The sequence below is a fragment of the Solanum pennellii genome, chromosome 4 (assembly GCF_001406875.1).
Source record: "Solanum pennellii chromosome 4, SPENNV200".
Taxonomy (NCBI): Eukaryota; Viridiplantae; Streptophyta; class Magnoliopsida; order Solanales; family Solanaceae; genus Solanum; species Solanum pennellii.
In genome coordinates, this window is record NC_028640.1 from 51,349,040 (window position 1) to 51,374,218 (window position 25,179).

A 25,179-nucleotide genomic window follows, 5' to 3' on the forward strand; every position below is an offset into this window, starting at 1 on the left:
AAAGTTGTGACTTTTATGAAAGGTGACGACCATTCTGAAAGATTGTGACTTTTCCAAAGGTTTGTGACCTTTCCGGTAAGGCACAATAAGAACCTTTTCGCACCACCATTTGTTTTCTATAAATTGAGGGATTTCCTCTCATTTTAATATAGAATTCATGGACTTCTTCTTCAACTACTAAATCTAGTATTCTAAGTGTACTTTACTGCCATTGAGTGGTTCGCTGACACCGGAGTTTTTGGTATCTATACTCTGGTGATTGAGATCATTTTACCCTGGGAGGTCATATTCCAAATCAAACCTTGGATACTAGAGGGGAATAATTTCCTTAAGGGGACACTGTGAATTCAGTGGACTTGATCTTTTTCCTATTAAAAATTTTCCAGATTCTGGTACGTGTTTTACAAACTTTAGATTTGTGAATTAATTTCAGTTCTTCTCTTCTTTTGTTCTTCACTGGTTCATTAAACTTGGTAACTTCGTGTTTCTGCAAAGTTTGTTGGAATCGGTAAGATTCTTTAGACACATATTAACAACAATTCTTCTTTAAGAAAAATATTTCGTATATTTTTTAAAAATCTGTTTCTGATTCTAGTTTCGCTACTAGTTCTAATTTTCTAGTTGTGAAAATGTTCTTAAACTTTGTTTTCTTACAAAGATGTTCAAAGTTTTGTTCTAAGTATGTTTGGAATACAAGTTGAACAACAATCTTAAGGAAATTATTATACTGTTATTATTTTTGTATTCTACTGATTGAGAGAATCTGATTATGGAAGTAGAAGATAAATGCATTACTTCTTCATAATTCGTTGCTTTGTTTAGCAACGTCGAAATGAGAATGTAAACAGAAAATTTTTACGGTATTCCGTTTAAAGATTAACCTTCTTATTAAATTATCTATGGAGGAAAATAGTTTCTAAGAGTTATCATCTTTGATTTTCTTTAATTATGCGTATCTTTAGAAAAAGATCTGCAAACCATATGTTGTGGGATGAATTTTACTTTGCAAATATTGTTGCTTTTAAAATTCTTTAGTTTGCAAAAATGAGAGATGCATATTTTTGTTTGATAAAATAGTATGTCAAAATATTATAGTTGGAAGACTATTTGATAAGAAAAACATTTCTATGTGATAAAGAATATGTGTTATTCTGTTTGGAGAAAAAAAAAAGACTTTTGTAGTTTTGTACTCCATGAGAAATGTTAGTGTGTCTGATTTTTGTAGACTAAAAACTTTTGTGGTTTTATACTCTGGATAAATTGGACTATGCAATTGGTTTGAAGAATATGAAAACTTCACATAATAAGTCAGTATTGTACTTTTGATTTTCTATAAACTTCAATTTAATATAGGAATAAATTGTACAATTTTTTTTTGTCCTTATTGTTTGTATTTAAACTAAGTGGTATGTCTATTTATGATAGAGGAAAAATACCAATGACTTAGAATTTGTGATTTTGTGTCTCTATGGAATGAACTTTGACATTATGTAAACATTGTCAAAGAGAATTGCAGCACTATAATTCTTTCGGAGAATAATGTTTCCAACATTAAAATATGTGGAAAAACTGTTTTTGAGATCACATTTGAAATGTGGGGGTTATTTGCTTATGATTAGACTTGGTGTCTAATTAAACTTTGGAGCAAAAAATATGAAATTCAATGATACTTTTGTATTATGTTATACCCACAAAATTCTTGAAGTATATTTGGTATTGTGGTTGTTGAGTTTCTCTATTACTAGTATACAATGTGACTAGTATCAAACATCCAAATTATATATATACTTGTTCAAAAGAATTGTGTTCTTTTATGAAAAAAAAAAACCACTTAAAATGTTGTGATTTTTCTAAAAAGATATGTCTATTATAATAAAAGTATTTGCATAGACATGAACATTGGTGAATAGTCATTTGTTATGTTTTTGTAAAAATAACAGTTGGACTATATTGTCTTTATTGAACCCGATGAAACTTTGTTCATAGGTAGTTCTATAACAATCACATTGAAAGTTATGGAAATGTCCTTCTGAAAAGGATATTTGACAATCTAAACAATGTTTGTATCACACAAAATTGTAAGAAATAGGAACAAAATATTAGTGAGGAAAAAGCTATCTCGCGAAGAGCTTTTCAAACTCAATGTTTTTATTTGTTCTTACTTGCTTGAGTCAATGTTTGTGACATGAACACTTGGGGCATGTCAATTACAAAACCTTGTAAGAAAAACTGATCAACTTAGAAGTTTTGCCTAACTTCGAGTGCAATAAATAAAAATGTCAAGTTTTTGTGGAATCTTATGTTGAGCATTCTAATAAATCTGTTGAAAGGAATTCTAATCACTTAGAATTGATTTACACTGACATTTATGATATGAAGTTAACAGCATCTCATGGTGGGGAAAAGTATTTGTTACTTTTATTGAGAATTGCATTAGAAATGACAAGACAATGTAATATCGAAGTTGAAAATCAGTGTGGAAAAATATATAATAAGTGAGAAGAATGGAGAGTATAAATCTCATTGTGCAGAAATATGTTTGGAAAGTGAAATATCAAACTACTGCCATATTCACCTCAATCTAATGAAAAACCGAACGTTGAAAGAAATGATGGATGCATTATTTATAAGTTCGGGTTTACACAAAACTTGTGTGGAGGAACTATCCTTACTGCAAAAGGGATCAACAAAAAGTTTTGTCCTTTTAGAAAGAAAGCGATTTTGTTTGATCAGAATACAATCTTTTCCATATGGGAAATGGAAAGAAAGGAAATCCAACTTGAAATATTTCAAAGTGTGGGGGTATCTAGTCAAAGTCCAAGATCCTATTCCTAAAAGAATTAAAATAGGACCTATGACTGTGGATTGTAAAATTAGACTTGAGTAGTCTAGAGAAGGGTCTAAAAGGCCTAGGAAATGAAAAGGATAATGTACTTAATAAAGAGATTCAGAGGCTTAGTTAAATGTTAAAGGACATTTACTTCCTTCGAATATGATTTTGTAACATTTTCTGTGTCTTCTGTAGACTCATCCTTTGGAAAGATGGTGTCAATAAACAATATTGAAAGTTAATTGATCTTCTTCAAGAAAATAAACCTTTGGGTTCAAAATGAATCTTTAGAAGGAAAAATAACAGTTGATGGAACTGTTGAAAAATATAAAGCAAGACTTTGTGTCAAAGGCTTTTGAAAAAAAAATAAGATTTTGATCTTGTCGATATATATACTCGTTAGTAATTAGAATTACATCCATTCGGATGCAAAAATTATTACTGTGGTATATGACCTCCAAATTCATCAAATGAATGTGAAAAGAACTTTCTTAAATGTAGAATTGGAGGAAGAAATTTACATGGAACAACCCGAGGGTTTTGTGGTACCTGGTAAATAAAAGAAAGTATGTGAACTTGTTAAGTCACATTATGGAAGCACCCAAACAATGACATAATTTAATCAAACCATGTCGGCAAATGGATTGAAGAATGATGGAAGTGATAAATGTGTTCACATTAAAATCATAAGGTCATTGTTTGTTTGTATATTGGTGATATGTTGATCATCAATAGAGACACTAATGACATAAATGCTACTAAACGTATGCTATAAAGCAAGTGGAATGAAAATTATTGGAGTTGCTAATGCGATCTTAGATATAAGAATTCGTAGAACTCCATAATGTTTAGCATTTTCACGGTCTCATTGCATTGAAAAGGTACTTAACTAGTTCAAATATTTGAATGTCAATATTGTCAAGTGTCCAATAAATGTGAGCTTTGCATTTCAAAAGAGTGAAAACAAAAGTGACTCACAATTGGATTGTGCTAGATTTTTGGGAAGCATGATGTATATCATATAGTGTGTGCGATCAGATATAGCATTTGCTATTTTAAACTGAGTCCGTTCACAAGTGATCCCAAATAAATTCATTAGATGACAATAAATAGAGTTTTGGAGTATTTAAAATAATACTTAAAACTATGTCTTGCATTATAACAATATCCAACAATATTGAAAGATATAGTGATGCAAATTGAATCATCGGACGAATGAAGTAAAATTCACGAGTGGATATGTATTTACTATTGGTAGAGGAGCAGTCTCTTAGAAATATTTCAAAAGAGACATGTATCGCTAGCTCTACAATGATCTTTGAGCTAGGTGCTCTAGATAAGGTCGGTGAATAAGTTAAAAGACTCCGGAATTTCTTGATAGATATTCTATTTTGGCCCAAACCATTGGCATTAGTATGCATACACTTTCACAGTCAAGATGCAATAGGTAGGGCATGGAGCATGACGTATAACGGAAAGTCTCGTCATATACGACATAGACATGATACTGTTAGAAAACTACTCTCTAGTGGAATTATCAGAATTGACTATGTAAAGTCAAAGGATAATGTGTCGGATCCACTTACAAAAAGGCCTAACTAGAGAGAAAGTTAAAAGATCATCTAAGGGAATGAATTTACGGCTTAGGACAAGTCATCATGGCGGTAACTCTATCTAGCAGACTGGAGATCCCAAGAGCTAGATTCAAGGAGAAAAACAAAGTTGTGAATGACGGTTCGGCATTGTCAATAAACTCAATCCATTCTCATGATGAAGACAATGCTCAGGGACAAGGATACAACATTAAGGCTTGTTAATGAGTTAATAAAGCTTAATGGTTTTAATGATTTGCTAAGTTTGGCAGAGTTGACCAAATAGTGTATCTACGCGATAACACGGTTAGAAATCACCTATGTGAGTGTGAAGTGTAAGCCGCTTCAAAGAAGATGATTGTCAAAAGCCCATCTCTCTATACACTCATGAAACCAGGAGGTGTTCATGGCTAAAACGAACACAACCGTAAGAACCATAAATGGTAAAGGGTTAATTGTGTGACATATGGTTGTCTAGGTATACACCAAAGTTCGACGGTTCAAAGATATCGCATCTACCGATTGACCGAGTATATCCGACATATGTTCACTACGGAAAGTCCAAGGGGAAACCTACTTATCCAGATGCAATTAATTCTTGCTTGTAAAGTACACATACTTGTCCGTTTCTTTGTCTTCGAGTCATTCCCCATTCATGCGGGGGATTGTTGGATTTTAAAAAGGTGTGAATGGAAAATGAAGAGTTGCGACTTTTATGAAGAGTTGTGACTTTTATGAAATGTTGCGACTTTGATGAAAAGTTGTGACTTTTATGAAAAGTTGCGATTTTTATGAAAAGTTGTGACTTTTATGGAAAGTTGTGACTTTTATGAAAGGTGACGACCTTTCTGAAAGATTGTGACTTTTCCAAAGGTTTGTGACCTTTCCGGTAAGACACAATAAGAACCTTTTCGCACCACCCTTTGTTTTCTATAAATTGAGGGATTTCCTCTCATTTTAATATAGAATTCATGGACTTCTTCTTCAACTACTAAATCTAGTATTCTAAGTGTACTTTACTGCCATTGAGTGGTTCGCTAACACCGGAGTTTTTGGTATCTATACTCTGGTGATTGAGATCATTTTACCCTGGGAGGTCATATTCCAAATCAAACCTTGGATACTAGAGGGGAATAATTTCCTTAAGGGGACACTGTGAATTCAGTGGACTTGATCTTTTTCCTATTAAAAATTTTTCAGATTCTGGTACGTGTTTTACAAACTTTAGATTTGTGAATTAATTTCAGTTCTTCTCTTCTTTTGTTCTTCACTGGTTCATTAAACTTGGTAACTTCGTGTTTCTGCAAAGTTTGTTGGAATCAGTAACATTCTTTAGACACATATTAACAACAATTCTTCTTTAAGACAAATATTTCGTATATTTTTTTAAAATCTGTTTCTGATACTAGTTTCGCTACTAGTTCTAATTTTCTAGTTGTGAAAATGTTCTTAAACTTTGTTTTCTTACAAAGATGTTCAAAGTTTTGTTCTAAGTATGTTTGGAATACAAGTTGAACAACAGTTTTTTCATATATGATTGTATGCATGACTTAACTACTAAGAAGGAAAAGAGGATATGGAAATTTCTAGCTTTCCTATTGAGTCAGGCAGTCGACTTTAGCGTGCAACAAGTCGATTAAATTTTCTACTGCTTTCAAAAGAAGAAATATTATCCAAGATAATTTGTTTTGCTGCAAAGATAAGTATCTATCATGTACAATTGGTGTTGCCAATATTCTTATTATGATGATTTAATAGTTTTTACCTCTGTAGGAGTGATGACACATTTCTTGTACAAATTTACATACAACCTATACGATAGTTAAACTAATTCAACTCCTTCTAAGCTTACAATAAGAAGCTCTGCCGTGAGTATACTTTTGCTACAAATATGATTTTTATTTTGTTTGGTGTTTATTTTGTGCTCTTTGCATAGTTTATATGTTTTAGGACCAAATAGTAAAAGTTACACTTCTGAAGTTTATACGTTATAGGTGACATTGTAAAATTTTCTAGATTTATGTCATGATAGAGTAAGAAATAATAGTACATGAATGATTATGAGATGATGGAAGCAAAAATTTAATAGTATGATGCATGATATGTGTAATGTTTTATGATTTTGTAATTTATTGCTTTGCTTTTACAGGAATTCCTCTGTTATGTTATTATCAAGTCATGACATATGATTCATTTATGACATTACAACAAATTGAATTTATCAACTAGGATAGAACGCAACTGACTCTTCTCGACATCTGCCACTTCACTAGATATTTTTAACAAAAAAAGACATCTGATGAGAAATTCATGAATAATTGGCATCTCCATGTTTCCTTTTGAGAGTGATTGTGTCACCTCACTTTAGTTTCATGTTTCTTTGTTAGAGAAGATCCAATTAATTATTACCAGATTAAAATCTGATTTGTATGAGAAAAAAGGTGTATGCCTTTGTACTTCTGCTACAATTTCATTTATCAATTTCCGCTTTTTTTTCAAGAGATTGAACAATCAAGGTGTTTCTGTTGAACCTGATTGGATAAGCTTAGTTTTAATAGGTACTACTTGTGTAATTTTGTTTTGCATATGTGGAATGCCTATTATTGCCTACCAAGACATTCTAACTTAAATACTTATTCAATGTACTTTTACATTACTGTAGCAGTGCTGGCTTTATGTTTTTCCTTTCAACGTAATCATGTGTTAGAAAGTATCCATCACATAAAAATGTGAAATATTAAATATTAGCGTGGGCCATGCATCTCTAGTATGAAGCTAAGTGAGTAGTTTGGAAAAAACTGTCACGTAAGATAAAAGATGTATTAAAAAAAAAGTTCATGGGGTAATAGAACCTTAGTTAAGGTGTCTCTAGGAGTTCGGTCATAGTCTAGAGAGGTATTTGTGCATTTTTTCAAAAAAATCTAATTGATACATAATACATTTGAATGAATTTCTTCTTATTGGCAAGGGCAAGAGAGGGGGCAGTGAGAGGAGAGTCAAGGGAGAGAGGGAGAGAAATTTGTTATAAAACCATACTTAAAACTATGAATTATAATTATTTGAATAACAGTGATTTATCGTAAATACATACTACACATTTGCTTATTTGTGTAATTTTTCCTACCTTGAATTCTTCAAACCAAATGACGTGAAAAAGAATACTTGCTCAATCTTTCTGTCTCATGATTGAAGGAATAGGGTCTTAGAAAAAGGAACCAAATTATTTATTTAGAGCTTATTTGGGAAGCACGTAAGAAATTGTATTAGTTTAAGTAATCATTTTTATTACTATCTTGAATATTTTAGTGAATTTATCTTGATAAATAATGTTTTATCACTCTTATAACATGTAAAAAAGTTAAAATTAAGTTTGAAGTCGCAACTTGCCCCGACCTACATTAGTTTTTGAAAAACACACTCCAAACTGCCGCGCAAAACCTTAAAATCGCCCCTCCCCACATAGCCTTAAAACCGTCCAGCATCTACCCCGCCGTATTGCCATTCCTATGTCGAAGTTTAAGAAAAATTTTCTATTTTGAGCAAAAGAATAGAATAGTAGAATGTTTTTATCAATTGTAGTTGGCAAAGGTAAGAAAATGATAATAAGACGGTGACATACGATTTGGTTGTGTAGTGAGTTGGCAAATCCTTTAAATGAATAATTCCTCTTGCAGAAATTAGCAAAACACACTAAAATAAGCAATACCAGTGTTTTTCCTGCTTTTTATTTTTTTTCATAATACAATAATATTATCATATGAGAGGACACTACAAAAAAGTTTTTATCACTACTGTCCAACTGCCAATTGGCTCTCTAATTTACATTATCTACAAAGTAAAATGAGAAAAAAGAAAAGGGTACCTAAAAGAATTCCCAAGAGAAAATTAAAGCAAAGTGGCATATTTTGCTGAGAACAACCATGTACTTGTCAAATTCCAATGTCTGCTAATTACCATCCACTGCAACAATCATAAGTCCCTTCTTGTTCTCGGAGTTGACGGACCTGTGTGATGCCTTTGGACTGGCTGAGTTCCAGAGTTGTACTTCTGGGAGGCAAGATAGTTAAGGGCTGTAACCACGTCTGCTATTAGAGGGCGCATGTTGGGCTGCTCCTGGACACACATTGCAGCTACTGCAAGAGCTTGATACAAGCCTCTAACTGGATACTGACCTTGAAGCTCTGGATCAGCCATTTGTGAGAACTTTCTACGGTCTTTGAACAATGGTCGAGCCTGCAAATTTTGAAATGTAGCTCTAAGGTATAAATTTCTTACCCATAAGTAGCTTGACAAACCAAGAGCTATGAAACTCTTACTCATTGGGCAGAGAACTATATGACAGGATTTAGTATGAAATGCTAACAATCTAGAAGTGAAGCGAGGAACTGGATGAAACTAAGCAGGTAGGTGCAGGTTGGTATACCGAATACAATAAACACACATGAGACTATCCGAGAAGCAACTAACTGGACAAGGCACTCGAAAGTACAACTATTTGAATAAAGATATGGACTAGGTTGATGACTTGATACCAAATGACACTGACAACGTTGCAGCCAAAAGGTTCTAATTTGTATAGAAGATTGGTTGTATTTCATAGAGAATCATATCTTTTGTACATTCTCTAGTTTTAGGTATGCTACTTGTATACTAGAATTGTTCCCAACATTTTATAAAAATATTTACCTAGATATATATAAATGTGATGTAATAACTTGAAGACCAACTAGAGATGTAGCAGAGAGCACCATTAAATGCCCAGAACCCAAAGGACAACAGAATATATTCAAGTCCCAATGAGCATTTGAGTGGTTGATTCAGAAAGAAGGCAGGGAAAATAATTGAGAAACCTTGCACATAATAAAAAACGCAACAGATTGGTCGTGCAACATAATAAGCATGCACCAACTAGTTGAAGATTAAAGAAAAGACGCATAAACAACACAGATTAAGTTGTTCCACCACACTGTCAGAACACATTAACAGAAAAATCAATTTCTCTTACCCATGCAACCAGATTCTGCTCTCCAGCAGCTCTTGATGTGTCAATTGCCCTTCTACCAGTAATAATTTCTAGAAGAACTACTCCAAAACTATAAACATCAAATTTCAGTGTAAGCTGCCCCGTCATTGCATATTCTGGTGCACAATAGCCATAGGTTCCCATTACTCTGGTGGAAACATGGGTCTTGTCGCCTACAGGTCCCAACTTGGCCAACCCAAAATCAGATAGCTTGGGATTGTAGTCTTCATCAAGCAAAATATTAGAACATTTTAAATCTCTGTATATAACAGGGGGATTTGCTTTATCATGCAAGTACTCAAGGCCCTTGGCAGCACCGGCAGCTATTTTCATTCTTGTATTCCAGTCTAGCCGTCTTTTGTCAGGTGAAAGCTCTGGATTATTTAGCCAAATACATGATAAATTAGATGCAACATCAAAGACACTTTGGATATAATGACACCAGTAAGGAGCAACAGAGAAGGAAAGATTTTATGAAAAATTTAATGAAAAACAAACTACCAATTTGGAATTTTATGCCACAACGAAACCACAAATAATAATTTTCATTAGCTCAACAAGCATCTGGAAATTACTCAGGAATACAAAAGATTAGCTTTCAACTCCTGTCAGATGGCAACAGATGTGCTTTGCCCTTTATTTTTAATAAAATTCCTCTATTTATTGAAAAAAAAGTTGTTAGTTATCAGAGAAGGAAAAACATAACAATATGATCTTCTTTTGTTATTGAACAAGTAGGAGCATTAGTGAAGAAAAAATTTATGAAAGCAAAACTAAAAAACTTCATTATAACATAGATATTTATAGAGTTTACAAGTAAATCAACTCCTACGGATAAGATTGAAAAACTAAGGATAAGGATAAGATAGAATTTAACTGCTAAATAGTAAATAACTACCCTACAATACAGATAACTTGGACTGATGCAGTTCTTATGCATATTTCTAACACTCCTCCTTGCTTTAAGAGCTGCAAACACCAAGTTTTTGCCGAAGAAGTTGAAATTTATTGCCTGATAATGGTTTGCTGAAGATATCAGCCAGCTGCTCTTCAGTTTTGCAATAGAGCGAATCACGTCACCATTATTCTGCACTTCCCTCAAGAAGAAAAGCTTGATGTTGAATTATTTTGTTTTTCCATGAAATACAGGATTATGAGAAGTTGCTATTGCAAATTGATTGTCCACGAATACTTCAGTTCCCTTTGTCTGATTCATGTGCAGATCACCAAAACGTTTCCTCAACCACAATGCTTGATTCACAGCTGCTGTCGCAGCCACAAATTCTGCCTATGCAGTGGATTGAGCCACAATGTCCTGCTTCTTTGAGCACCACGAAAACATTCCTGAGCCAAGACTGAAACAATATTCCGATGTGCTCTTCATGTCATCTGCGGATCCGGCCCACTCATTATCATACCCAAGTAGTTTCAGATCTATTTTTTTCTGAAACTTGACACCATAATTGATGGTTCCTTTGATGTATTTGACAACTCGTTTTGCTGCTTTTAGGTGCACCTCACTAGCACAATGCATGAACCTCGATAGAATGTTTACAGCATACAAATTATCAGGTCTTGTAGCTGTGAGATACATCAAACAACCGACTAAGCCTCTGAAGTACGTTTCCTCCACTTTCTCTGCTCCGTCATTCTTGCTTAGTTTCTCTTTTTGGTTCATAGGAGTACTCATCTCCTTGCAATCTTCCATGTTGAATTTCTTGAGAATTTCCTTAGCATATTTCTTCTAGCAAATGAAAATTTCATCCTGTCCCTGCTTGATTTCCATACCAAGAAAATAAGACATTAGACCAAGATAAGTCATCTCAAAGGCTTGCATCATTTCTTGCTTGAAATTCTCGATATGCCTTGTATTGCTTCCTGCAATTAGTACATCATCCACATATATAGACACAACAAGAATATCAATGCCATGATGTTTAACATAAAGAGTAGATTGTGATAGACTCTTTTCAAAGCCTAAGCCAAGTAAATGGCCATCTATTCGACCATACCAGGCCCTTGGTGCCTGTTAAAGTCCATAAAGTGTCTTTCTTAACCTATAAACTTTGTCCTCATTTCCTTTCTTCACAAAGCCTTCAGGTTGCTCAACATAAATTTCTTCCTATAGAAAGTCATTAAGGAATGCTGATTTGACATCCATCTGATACACTTTCCAACCCAACTGTGCAGCAAGAGCAAGAAGTAACCTGATCGTGTCAAGCCTAGCTACTGGTGCAAATGTATCAAAATAATCCACACCAAAAATTTGAGCATAACCCTTAACTACAAGTCTTGCTTTATGCTTATTCACTGAACCATCTACATTTAGCTTGGTTCTAAAGACCCATTTCAACCCAATTATCTTTCTGTCTTCAGGTTGATCAACAAGCTCCCAAATCATGTTTTTCTCGATCATAAACAACTCTTTTTTCATTGCAGCAACCCATTTTCATCATTTTTGGATTCATTGTACCCAGCAGGTTCACATACTGCTACCTTGCATCTCTGGTATATATCACTGAGTTGTCGAGTACCTTTGACTGGTAAATGATCCACCATTTCATCCTGCCGTGAAAGTGATATTTTCTTCTCAAAAAACTTGGTAGGAGACTTTTCTGCTTTGTCAGACGTGTTAAGGACAAATTTCTTCGAGTCTTTTCAACACCAGTCTTCATTCTCTATAAAATTCACATCTCTACTAAAAATTATATTTTCAGTTTGTGGTTGAAAGATTTTATATGCCTTTGAAACTAAACTATATCCAATAAAAATGACTGGGACAGATTTTTTATCTAGTTTATCTCGTTTAACCTGAGGAATGTAGGAAAAACAGAGGCAACCAAACACTTTAAGAAAATTTAACGATGGTTTAAATCCATACCAAGCTTCAAATGGAGTTTGGTCTTTCACTGCCTTTATGGGAAGCCTATTTTGAAGAAAAACTGATGTATTTGCTGCCTCTGCCCAAAAATTTTTTGGCAAGTTCTCCTCGTGCAACATGCATCTGCTCATCTCCATAATGTATCTGTTTCTTCTCTCGCTTACTCCATTTTGTTGTGGAGTATAGGGAGAAGTAAGCTGATGATGAATCCCTGATTTCTCACATAACATGTCGAACTAGGAAGAAGTGTATTCCTTTCCATTATCTGTTCTTACGGACTGAATTTTACAGTTGGCATCATTTTCTACTTTTGCTTTGAACTTCTGAAAAACATTAAAAGCCTCTGACTTATGCTTGAGATAATAAATCCAGCACATGCGGGTTAGATCATCTACAAAAATGATATAGCAAAGACTACCTTTTAGTGAAGGAGTCCTTTGAGGTCCTGCTATATCAGTATGAATACATTGCAATTTGTTCGAGGCTCTCCAAGTTATCTTTGGAAATGGTAGTCTGTTTTGTTTCCATATTGACACGCAAGACAATTTGAAGAATGTACTTCTAAAAGAGACAAGTCCTTAACTATTTTCATTTTTTGCATTTTAACCAACCCTTCATAGTGATAGTGTATGAGTCTCTTGTGCCAAACTTTTGCAACACTTTCTTTTGTTGTAAAAACAACATGCTTTTCCTCAAATGGATCTAATGAGAAACTTTTGCCTCTCATTCTTACTTTTTAAACATTTCTTGATCTGAAGCATCCTTGATCAAGCAATGATTATCTTCAAAATTTAACTTGTAGCCTTTTTCCATCAATTGACCAACACTAAGCAAGTTTTGATCTATGTCAGGTACATAAAGCACATCAGTAATTGTTTTAGTACCTAAATTATTTGGAATAGCAATGGTTCCTTTCCCTCTTACAGGAAGATGGTCGTCATTACCTATTCTGACTTTAGTAATGGTCGTGGGCTTCAATTCCTTGAAGAGAGACATGTCATTTGTCATATGATTAGTGCATGCACTATCAATCAGCCAACACTTACTAGATGATCTACTTGAAAAACATGTAGCAACAAAGAGTTGATCTTCCTCCTCACCCTCTACTTCTTGTTGCTGACCATTGTTCTTGCAAATAACAGCTTCATGCCCAAATTGATTGCATTTACTACATTTAGCATCAGGCCTTCTCCAACATTTATATGGTGGATGACCTTTCTTGTTACAATCCTTACAAGGAGGATAACTTTTCTTTGAGAGTCCAGTTTTTCCTTTGGTAGTACTTGTTGAAATGCCTTCACCATTCTTCTTGTTCTTCTTCTTTTTGTTTTTGCCTCCATCTTGAGGCTTGGCAAACAATGCTCCCTCTGTATTTCCTTCGTCTCTCATGACTCTTCGTTTCTTGTGCTTGCAAAGCATTCAATAACTCTGCGAAGGTGATCTTGGACAGATCCTTCGTGTTTTCCAAAGTAGTTATGGTTGCTTCAAATCTTTCCAGCACAGTTACCAAAATCTTTTCAACAATACGTTAATCATTAAACACGGGACCAAGCAATCTTACCCTGTTTGCTATGTTCAAGAGCCTTTCAAAGTAATCTTTGATGGTTTCAGTTTCTTTCATCTTCTGCATCTAGAAATCTCTTATAAGATTTAGCACTTGCATACTTCTGATCCTTTCATCCCCTTCGTATTCTGCCTTGAGATAATCCCAGATGGCTTTTGCTGACTTTAGAGACATAATTCGAATGAAGATTGAAGAAGATACTGCTGAAAATAAACAGGCCTTTGCCTTTGATTTTTTGGTTTTCCTGTCTTTATGGTTTTTGATCTGGGCCATAGTAGGATTGTTAGGCAACAGAGGAACTTCATACTCTTCTTCGACTGCCTCCCACATATCCATGGCATCTAGATATGTTTCCATCCTTACCGCCAAATCTGATAGTTATAACCATAAAAAACAGGTGGTGCCATTACGGAAAAACTTGATTCTCTGCTTCCATGATTGATAAACTTGTCTTATTGATTACAATCAAAACACCCACGGATCCATCAAGAAATAAATGCTCTGATACCAATTGTTAGTTTTCATAGAAGGAAAAACATAACAATATGATCTTCTTTTGTTATTGAACAAGTCGGAACATTAGTGAAGAAAAAATTTATGAAAGCAAAACTAAAAAACTTCATTATAACACATATATTTATAGAGTTTACAAGTAAACCAACTCCTAAGGATAAGATTAAAAAACTAAGGATAAAGATAAGTATAAGATAGAATTTAACAGCTAAACAGTAAATAACTACCCTAGTAAATAACTACCCTACAATACAGATAACTTGGACTGATGCAGTTCTTATGCATATTTCTAACAAAAGTCCCATCAGATACCGATTTGTATAGAAAGGAAGCTATGCAATATTTTCTTTTATGGTGCAGCAAGATTTGATATTAATCCCTTGGACTACTTAGTTATTCACAAACTAACCAAAATTCCTTCAAATAAATTCCAGATGAACTCCAGTAGTCATATCATTATCACCTAAGATAGAAGTTGCAGTATTGCTATTTTAATCTTAAGAACACATTTTTCTGTTAAGTACAGCAAGATCCAGAACATGATAGAATTAATTAATTAGTTATCTTATACATACCATGTAGATGGTCTTCCAGTGATCCTAACGGCATGAACTCGTAAACGAGAAGTCTCTGATCTCCATCAGCACAATAGCCAATCAAGTTGACAAGGTGTGGATGGTGAAGTAGGCTTAACATCAGGACCTCAACAAGAAATTCCCTATTTCCTTGCAATCCATTTCGGTCGAGTTGCTTGATGGCCACGACCTATATAAGAAATCATTTTCATGCCTCATAAGCAATCTAAAGAGTACGAGCAATATCCAATTGACAAAACAGAAGTAATCTACTGTTGAGCACGGTAACAGTAAATGACCCCGTGGCACCTGGAACACATTAGGTGGACGAGTCTTGTTTTTCTCTCGAGGCTGGTAGCTCTAGTATCTATCCCCGCTAACAGCACAGAAGTATAGATAAAAGTTTAGTTATGAACGGAGGAAAAATTCAAAGGTGGCAAAACTTTTTTTTTTTTTTTTGAGAAGGGGTGGCAAAACTATTAGTTTTTTTTTAGGTGGCAAAATTAATATGTCAGACCCAAGTTGTGCATCTACAACTTCTCCGACGGATAAAAGAACTCTCGCTAACAGCATCATAAGAGCCAAAATGTTGCAGAATATAAAATGAGAAGACGACAATGCAGGTGATGAATCTGAATCTGTTCAGTCATAGTACCATCTGTCGAGGAACATGGAAACAAGGCGTTAAGGCACAACATTATAAAGGTATAAACCACAGGAGGCTAAATATTAAGATGCAATCATTAAGGTTTCTCGTCCTCGAAGTCATCGGGGATGGGATAGTGCACCTTTCACCATTACATTTCGGTGATGTTTGCAGTATCAGGTATTGCAAGGACTCCTTTTCTTTTTTAGAAAATGGTAACTTTATATTCACACCAAAAAATGATGAATTGGAAATTTACATCCCACATCCGATGGGTATTCTTTACAAGTTTCCTATAAAATCTACTATCTCCCCTATCAGATTTTGTTTACACCAAAAAAAACAAAAGGCTTATACAATTCATTTTAATCTTCTGTAGATTAGTCTTCTGTCCATCAAAACACCTTGAATTCCTTTCTTTCCAAAGAGTCCACCAGATGATGCTGGGATAGTTCTCCACCAGTGCTCTTTTCTGTACTCTTTTCTTCCTCTGTTACCAATACCATTCCAATTGTTTAGGAGTTCCTTTGTTGTACTGGGCATCACCTACTTGACTCCTAACAAATAAAAAAACATGTTCCATAGGCTCACAGCTGCCTTACAATGAAGGAATAAATGATCATTAACTTCTGTTTCCTGCTCACACATGACAGATCTTGAGCAAAATTGCCATCCCCTTTTCTGTAAAGCCTCATGAGTCAGGCAAGCCTTTCTGCATACCAGCCAGCTAAAGCAATCTACCTTTGAAGGGCATTTGGGTATTGCAAGGACTTCTGGTGCAACAGGGAGCTCTTCAGCAATAATACTCATTTCCACCTCCACAAAACAGCTATGCTCCATTAAAAAAAGTGGAATCAATAATAAGAAACTTTTCAATAGTTGAACTTGGTCAAGTTTTTAAAGGGTGGGGGCTGGTGGAGTTAGCGCAGAAGGCAACCAAAAAAGGAAGCAGATTCGCCTGTATCATCTCTTTAGACTTAACCCTGGAAGCAGTTAAGGGGCTTTAGCAGATACAGCAGCATGGTGTTTGTTAGCATAAGTCAAGTCCATACTATGGTCTTCTTCACTGTCGCTGTGACCAAGCTGATTCTTATTTCTTCTTTAAAATTGCTTCTATTTAATGAACAAAAGGGTCTACACTTGAGTGACTTCTCCTTAACCTGTATTTTAAGGACAATCAGATGATAACAGGAGACCGGGCAAAACCTTGAGGTGGAATTGCATTATGATCATTTAAAATATTTTATTTGTGTAGAGCTTTGATGAGGGTGTCTTGGTTTCTGTTTTACTAAAGTTTCTCTGTAGTCTACCTATAAATGAGAAAAATTAGAAGGCTCTAGCTCTAAATCAAGAACCTGAAAAGAGATTAGCTATCTTTAGATTGTCGGAGTGACTGGTTTCACAAAGTTGAGCTAAACTGCAGTTGAAATCAGATTTTAAAGACAAACCTTGCACCATCACCCCAAATTAAAACCAGAAGATCAAAACCAACTGTACATACAGAGAGATCCATGCAGCAAATGAGTAATCAACAAATTGCTGTCTTCTAAATTATTTCACTATTCCAAAAGACTTTGCACTTTCCTCTCTGAGAGGAAGAAATCAAGAAATAGTACAGCATGAAATGGAGAGAATGCTTACTCAAAATTAACTAATAAGAACAAAAAGTGTTTGAACACATTCATCATAAAAGGCAAGTCACCATTTTATTTTCAATTCAAAACTTAAATTTATGAGCTAGACCAACCTGATTAGTTCTCTCTAATTGCCCTTTATATACTCTACCAAAGCCTCCCTCTCCCAAGAGACAATCTGCCCTAAAATATTTGGTTGCAGCAGCTAATTCACGAAATGTAAACGTATGTGCCGCTATGTGTCCAGATCCACCATTTCTGGAGCTGTCCTTTTCACCCAGTGAAGTATTTACCTTAAATTTTTCTGAAACATGAAAGGAAAACTTGTTAGTTTTTCTGAACTGGAATGTATGGTAGGCCAATGTAACCTCCAAGCAACGTCACAGAAATGGCTTCATTCATAAGCTTTAGGAGAAGAAAACAAAACAAACAGAGGTGGGGTGATCTTTGCATTCATGCATAAAAGTGAAATGTGTGTTAGCAGCAATATAATGTTGTCCATCAACATGTGCAGACAGTAAAAAAACTTTCGGAGTAGTAAATAACTAAATATAGCAGGTGCAATGGTACTAGATTTCTCACTAATTTGACAAATGTAGCAACGCAAAACTGAAAAATCCCAATGTTAACGGTACTTGAGAAACATGATTCACTTCATTCTAGAAGAACTGGCCCTAGTCTTGACATGTGTTGAGAATACAATTAACTAATAAAAGTGTACTCTCTCTACCAACTTAAATTGTTAGATGAGATGGTTACATACTTCAATATAGTATTCGAGTAGGCAAATGTTCTGAGATTGAATCTCACCGCCACCCAAATGAAAAAAAAATCATGTGCTTGGCCCAGTAAAAAGAGTCAAGCCCGAACATGAGGGGCGTGTAGAGAATATAATTAACTAATACAAGTATACTCTTTGTAATGACTTAATCTTTTAGATGAGATGATTACACACTTTAACAATGTGTTATCCAATTTCATAGGAGACAATAGCTCCAAACAATTTCTAACAACAAGTTTTTCGCTTGAGATGGTTACACACTTCAACAATGTGCTATCCAATTTCATATGAGACAATAGCTCCAAACAATTTCTAACAATGCAAGTTTTTAGAGAGATGGTTACACACTTCAACAACGTATTATCCATTTTCATCATAGAAGATAAATTCAAACAATTTCATCTTGCATAGAAAACTTAAAAAGAAACCTTGAGCAACATCACTCAAGGGTTGCAAGTTCCATGCTGAGAAAGTTCACAACAACAACAGTATAGCCAAAGTAATCTCATAAGTGGGGTCTGGAGAGAGAGAGAGGCCTTATGACAGCAAAATAGTGGAGAAGCATCAAAAACTAGAGACACTTGAATTTAACTTAACATATTATTTATATGGAAGTATGTGAATAAGTTGACGTTTAAAATCCCAAGCTCAACAAAGGGAAATGGAACATGGCTCACAAGTCACAAAAAAAAGGACCATTTATAATGAGGTAAGCTATTTTTGCCATGAAAACTCAAAGACAAGAAAAAGGCAAAGTGATTTTACAGTACCTACTGAGGACGAGATCTGATGAGCAGAAAACTTTCCAATTTGCTTCTTCTTTGATTTTACAGAGCAAAGGAAGCATCCCATTTCTTTTTCTTCTGCCCTTCGAGAAAAAAGGGAAAGCAGCACCAAGACAGTAGAGAGAGAGAGAGTATATTCCTATTTTCAATTATTTTGCTTATCTGACCCTTCTTAATCCTTTTTCACTAAAAAAAAACCACAACATATTCTCAAGTCAAGCAAATTTTCATAACTATTAAATCGTTTGGAAGAGTGTATTGGCAAAAATAATATATATACTTTTTTTTTGTTTATTTTTATTTGTTATGTTGGTTAGTTAATTTTTATCTTATTTTCAAAGTTAAATTAGATAACATTAATTCGATCTTTAAACAAAAAATTTAGATAGTCAAAAATTATATGAAAAAGTACTATACATTGCAAATTTTTACATATTAATTTGATGAAAAAATATGTCCTAAAATGTTAGTCAAAATTTTATATTTTGACTCTAAAATTGAAAATGAAAAATATGACAATTAACAGTGAACGAAAAAAGTATAAATTTTATATATCAATATCTTGTTTGATATATTTTTTTTCATGTTACATTGGTTAAATGACAAGTAATTACGGACAAGTGGGGTATTTGTGTATCACTCCCAACTAAATGACAAATATAACCTTTTGACTGTCCTTTTTAAGTTTGTCATATCAAATTTAACTCACGACATGTAATATAAAATTATAATTAGAAATTATGTGTTTTTTAACTAAAATTTAATTGTATATGCAATTTAAATTTTTGATAAATGAAATTTATTACCGCGTGATTTAGATCCTATAAATGTTATTTTTTTTCATAAATAAATAGAAATAAGGATATTGGAAAATACTATAATATTGATACTGGACAAAAATTACAAATAGTGAATAAATAACATATTATAAATATTATATCATAGTAAGTCATTGCCTTGAAAACAATTTCGGCTCCATAAAGATGTAAATTATTTTTGAATCGTTCATCGAGCGTTGCAACAATCTAAAGAAAAATCTCCTAACTCAGCACTAGTCAACTTTTGGGTGTCAGATATCCTGTTGTCGCACCTTTCACAGATGCTTTTAAACATGCCCATTCATGGCTGAAAGTTAAGAGATTGCCCAAAATCAATTGTTAAAAAATGACTTGAGAAACAAGAAAGGAGGAATATATTTTCTTTTGTTTTGGTTGGTATTTGCAAGAGTGAGTTGCAAATAGGAGAGAATTTTGAGAAACGAAACTTTTTTTTTGGAACGGATATCTTTCCCCTTAGAAACGGACTTGATTTGTATTCTTTGCATTACACTTGATTAATAAAGAGTAGAACTAAAACAAGTTTTATAGGAACATGGAAGAGAAGCACACTTATAACTATGTTCTGAATTTCTCACCAAAAATAAGCTACAATTGTTTAATGTCCTTAGCGCTAAGAGAGCTCAACTATGTTAGCTCGATTTACAGACTGTCGCTTCCTCTTCAATGCTTTCCTAGGAGAATCCTTTTCTGTAAGCTTAGATTCTTTTCCTAGAGAAGAACCTCCATCATCATCATCATCATCACTTTTGTTGGTATCCTCAATGTCATCCTCATCGCTAGTGTCTTCAGATTCTGTCGTATCATTGGTATCCAGATCGATTACTGGTTGGTAACTTGCTATTGCAGATTCAGCAGCTGATACAGCCTCCTGTGTGTGAAGTTCAGCAACACCCAGCATTAAGTCCATCTCTATGTATTCAGATTCTTCACCGGTAAGTGCTTCGATATCATATTTCTCAGGATTCTTCTTTGCTTCAAGCTCCACTTTTCTATTGTTTTCCAAAAATACTCCCAAAAAATCCTTGACCTTTGTTAGAACTTGGCTTTTCGGTACAGAAGAGATTTCAGGCTTGTTAGGCTTGTTATCAGGAAGGTCGTCAGGTTTCAAATTTAGAGATTGAGATCCGCCATCACTAGTGCAAAAGAGAAGTTTTGATTCCAAGGACAAGCCTTCAGTCTCCAAGTGAAGCAGATCTTTGCTGTTTGACTGCATATCAGAACCAAGGGCAAGCAACTGATGATCTCCTATATGCTGCATGTTAATCGTTAAATTAGATTTCCGATATATCATAAATCCAAAGTGTAGGAATAAGAAAACATCTAATTGAGAATGCAAGGATACGGAAGTATATCAAGTGTGGACAAACAAATTCACAATCATAAATGCTTTTAAGAACAACTAATGAATTCTTCTACAAGTTTAAGTTTTCATATATTTATTTTTTTTGATCAAGTAGATTCATTTCAAGGCATCAAGAAGATGCAAGCTTTACAAGGATAGATCAGTTAAGCTCACATAAAAAGGATTTGTAGCCTCTTTCTAAGCTATAGAGCTAACAAAATCCAAAAATAATTTCATATTTTGCAATTATTTTGGGCTATTTCTGCTTATTTACATGAATTTGCTATTTCCAACAAGTCCATAAGGAAACTAGATGACACAAAAAGAATGAGCAAAGACCTTATAAACAACATTCTTCCAGCAATTTACCATTTTCTGAACAACTAACCAGCTAGATTTTATCTTTTTTTGGGTAAACACAGAAATGTACAAGTATGGGATATGTATCAAATACAACCAACACCAAACCATCAGTATCTCAGCTAAACCTCCTTACCCCCTATTCTCTATCTGTACCTCCTGTTCTACGACACATGAGAAAAAATAATTTCTGTAGTCTGCACTGTTTTTAAGGGTAAACATCGTGTTGCAGTAGGAAACTTGCTATCTTGTTTTGGCAGCAGCCTCAACAATGCACCTCTTAGTACTATCCTGCAGACTTCTTCAATAATTCTCTTGTTTTGAAACACTCTTTGATTCCTTTCTAGCCAGATAGAATAAACATCCCCTACCAGTAACCTCGGGCACTGGCCATCTTCCCATTAGCATGACTGATAGCCCATTCCAGTTCTTGTGTCCATCCCTATGCCTCCCTGTGTATATTCATCCAGTGTAACAGCTTTGCCCATAAATTAGTTGAGTATGGGCATTTGAAAACAGGTGCTCTAGAGTTTTATCGTCTTACCAAACATAGGGGGCACACAGTTGCAATAGAAACTCCCCATTTAAACAACCTATCTCTTGTATATATCCTGCCCTGTACCACCAAAGTAAATAGAAATAACCACTTAGGACTACCTTCATTGTTGCATACCATTTATCAATTGCTAACATATGTTCAGTGTCTTTACTCCTTTAAATCCAGTGTGAAATTCTCCAGAGCTACTTCTTTTCTGTAGCATTTGGTTTTACGTTTTGTACTATTTTTCTATATTTAAATCAGTGTACACCAAATTTCCCTGCTCTAGGCATTCAAGTTAAGAGCACACCCTTTGCCTCCGAACATGGACCGCTAAATAACCTTCGCAAAACCCCACTAGATTGCTACCTAATCAGGATAATGAACAGGGACCTTGAAAATAGTCAAGCCCAAAAATATATAAAATAAAACCCAAAGCAGGCTCTTTTCACATACTAGGCTTAGCGGGTTAACTTGTCCATTAAATCAGTGGCAGCGGTTCCTCAAAGAGCTGATTTTGAATGGTAAAAGAACCATTTCTCATAAGCAGACTCTTTTCACATACTATGTTTAGCATAAAATCTCGAAGACTCAAACAGTAAAGTCACTTGGCATAATCAATGGCATTAACAACCACCAAATCACATCACATAATAACTTAATGAGTCTTACAACAGTCTAAAAAGTTAAAAGATAGTTCTTCTGTAACTATCATCTCAACTATAGCCTCTCTAACTACTTCGAATTCATGGTTTGAACAAGCAGAAATATCGTTTCGAATTAGATTCAATTCAGTTACTGCGTGTATACTTGGGGTTCTTTTCAGAAGATTTAATTTGTTCCTTTTGAGAAAATAAATGACAAAACTTACCTATAATGAACAAGCGGCAGCTGGCGGCGGCAGAGCGGCAGCGGGGAAGACTCAGCAAAAGCAAGATGGATATTTGAAAAATGAGTGTTATTTTTGGAACCCTAGTCTAAAGTCTAACGGATCGTTTGGTTATTTGTTCCGTTGAGGAAATTATTATTCCATTTAATGGAAAAAATTATTAGGCCTTTCTTATATCTTAATATATTATAAAGAGGAGAATAATTTTTTTAAATCACCCTTTAAATATAACTAAGTACAATGTCTTGAAAAATCTAATAAAGAAATAATTTTAATTAATGATAAAGTACTTAACTGTAAAATTGTTCATTGATTTCATAAAGTAGACAAGTGTCGTTGAACATCCCAAAATAGTATAGTAGACAACTATTATAGAACGAACGGAGTGTTTGTTTTGCGTTATACTTTTTAAATACATATTTGCTTTTAGGATCCTTTTGGTAGGAGATATTAATCAAAATAGTCATAGATTAAAATTTAGTCCAATAAAAACATTTGTTTGATAACTTTATTTAACCTATCCATTGATTAATTATACCTCATACAAGGTCTTATTTTATCCCTAGAAAAGGGAGGGATAACTAATTGAAGGTGTAATAATACTTGGATAATGACTAAATTATCCTCAAAAAAAAATTCTTAATTTTTTTCATAATTTAATGTTCCTTTTTATTTATATGAGAATATTTATAAATATTCTTTTAACTTCTCCAAATCCATTCCATGTAATTTGATGATTTTCAAAGTAATACTTTTTTTCCATGTTTGATTTGTTAAATTGAGTTGATTTTTTCAATTTTTTCTAAAATGTAGTTTGTCGATTGACTGCTTGAACATTTATTTTTTTAAAATAATAAGCTTTGCGTATTTGAACAATTTAAGTAGTGTTAAATTTATGTTAAGCATAAGATATATTTGATCAACAAAAAATTAGAAATATACTATTCTATCAAGGATCTCTATAGTGACATATCACACCTCAAAATAATAATATTTTTTAAAATTATATTTTAGTATTTAACTTGACTAGTTAAATAAATATAAAATCTCATAATAACTCAAGGGTATAATAGGAAAAAACTTTTTCCTAGAGTTTTAAACTAGACATAAGATTAGGTGAGAAACATAAACAAAATACTTAATAAAAATTAATCCCTGCATTGCTAAACCCTACATTACTAATTCATGTTTTACTAATTCATGCGTTAGTAATCCCTGCATTATGAATCTTTGTATCAAACGACTCCTTAATGTCTTGAAGTGTTAATTTCATGGACTCCATCCTTATTATCCTACACAAATTTTTATTTTTTAATTTCTTATATATGGCAAAAATAAGTGGTCGTCTCTTGATTCTCTAGAATATTAGAGATCTCGTTATAGCTGAGTACTCATCCAAGAAGTAAAAACACTCTTGTCCTTCTAATCTATCTAGCTTTTGATCAATAAATGAAATGAGGCAGTGATCTTTCCTTGTGGCTGCATTCAGATTCCTATAATCCATTAAAATTATAAATATTTTTGTTGGAATGAGATCTTTTTTTGTCATTAGTGATAATTGGCATTTCACCTTTATCATGTACATATAGAATAAAGCTCACCCACATATTACCTAAAGTTGATATATATTGTCATCTAGTTACTGTATTTCCTGAGATCCTAACAGAAGATTATCACAAATCAAATATTTTAAGTCCATTTTTATTTGTCTAGAGTAAATCTTAGAACTTATATCTATTTTTTATGCACAATATTTTAAGAAAGTTGTCTAATGTTATCGTAGCATATTATCGATTAAGTAACTAGTTTGTTAAGGCGCTTGGGTAACTCTTCTTCTTTTAAACCTGGAAAAAACAAAAATTCCAACAAGATATCCTAAAGAAAAAAAATACTAAGTGTGGTTCAAAGTACTCTCTAAAAAAAGAACGGAAAACAAAAATCAAGAGTTGCACTTAAATAACTATTAGCATGACTCTTCACTGACTACTTAATTAACTACTTAGGAGTCGTTTGGTGTGAATTCAAGTTATGACGGAATCATTTATGATTGGATACATTATCATGAGCTTAGTTATGAACGGATAAATTATGCTAAAATTTTTCTTTATTGAGTATTTGATTTATATTATTCAAAATAATGAATATTAAGGAAAAAATATGTGTTTATAAAAATAATTAATCTCTCAAATGAGATAGTGAGAAATGTTATTATCTCTTAGAATCACTTTCCTTCTTCCTTGAACTTCAATTGGAAAGATAATTTAGGCAAGCTAAAATTATGTCATGTAGCAGAGCAAATAAAACATAAAATCATAAGATTTTTTTCATTTATAGTTTCAGCTTGACATGCGTAAGCTGGACAAATTCGACAAATTCCACTTCTATAA

General features: G+C 33.6%; 2 protein-coding genes across 4 annotated transcripts; both read right to left on the minus strand.

Moving 5' to 3' along the window:
• Positions 1 to 8,118: 8,118 nt before the first annotated feature.
• LOC107015842 (probable serine/threonine-protein kinase PBL7) lies at positions 8,119 to 18,987 on the minus strand. 3 transcript variants are annotated; one of them, XM_015216258.2, is made up of 5 exons: positions 18,810 to 18,987; positions 17,372 to 17,562; positions 14,979 to 15,168; positions 9,428 to 9,819; positions 8,119 to 8,655 (listed from the first exon to the last, which is right to left on the minus strand). In XM_015216258.2, the coding sequence occupies exons 1-5, from the start codon at positions 18,889 to 18,891 to the stop codon at positions 8,392 to 8,394; spliced, it is 1,119 nt and encodes a 372-aa protein (XP_015071744.1). In that variant the 5' UTR covers positions 18,892 to 18,987; the 3' UTR covers positions 8,119 to 8,391. The 3 variants fall into 3 exon arrangements, with proteins under 3 accessions (XP_015071744.1, XP_027772519.1, XP_027772518.1); XM_027916718.1 differs by lacking the exon at positions 18,810 to 18,987 and adding an exon at positions 15,288 to 16,453 and having other exon boundaries at positions 17,372 to 17,510; XM_027916717.1 differs by lacking the exon at positions 18,810 to 18,987 and adding an exon at positions 15,288 to 16,784 and having other exon boundaries at positions 17,372 to 17,499.
• A 1,126-nt stretch (positions 18,988 to 20,113) lies between these two features.
• LOC107016025 lies at positions 20,114 to 22,932 on the minus strand. Its single transcript, XM_027916111.1, has 2 exons — positions 22,775 to 22,932; positions 20,114 to 20,915 (listed from the first exon to the last, which is right to left on the minus strand). The coding sequence occupies exon 2, from the start codon at positions 20,874 to 20,876 to the stop codon at positions 20,274 to 20,276; it is 603 nt and encodes a 200-aa protein (XP_027771912.1). The 5' UTR covers positions 20,877 to 20,915; positions 22,775 to 22,932; the 3' UTR covers positions 20,114 to 20,273.
• Between the last annotated feature and the right edge of the window lie 2,247 nt (positions 22,933 to 25,179).

Bases quoted from the DNA above. Each gene is read 5' to 3' on its own strand.
- LOC107015842 (XM_015216258.2), bottom strand. From the start codon at position 18,891: ATGGGATGCTTCCTTTGCTCTGTAAAATCAAAGAAGAAGCAAATTGGA. The intron at 17,563-18,809 runs GTACTGTAAAAT...TTCATGTTTCAG, and splicing joins TCAGATCTCGTCCTCAGTAG to AAAAATTTAAGGTAAATACT. The intron at 9,820-14,978 runs GTATGTATAAGA...TAAATAATCCAG, and splicing joins ACTGGAAGACCATCTACATG to AGCTTTCACCTGACAAAAGA.
- LOC107016025 (XM_027916111.1), bottom strand. From the start codon at position 20,876: ATGCAGTCAAACAGCAAAGATCTGCTTCACTTGGAGACTGAAGGCTTG.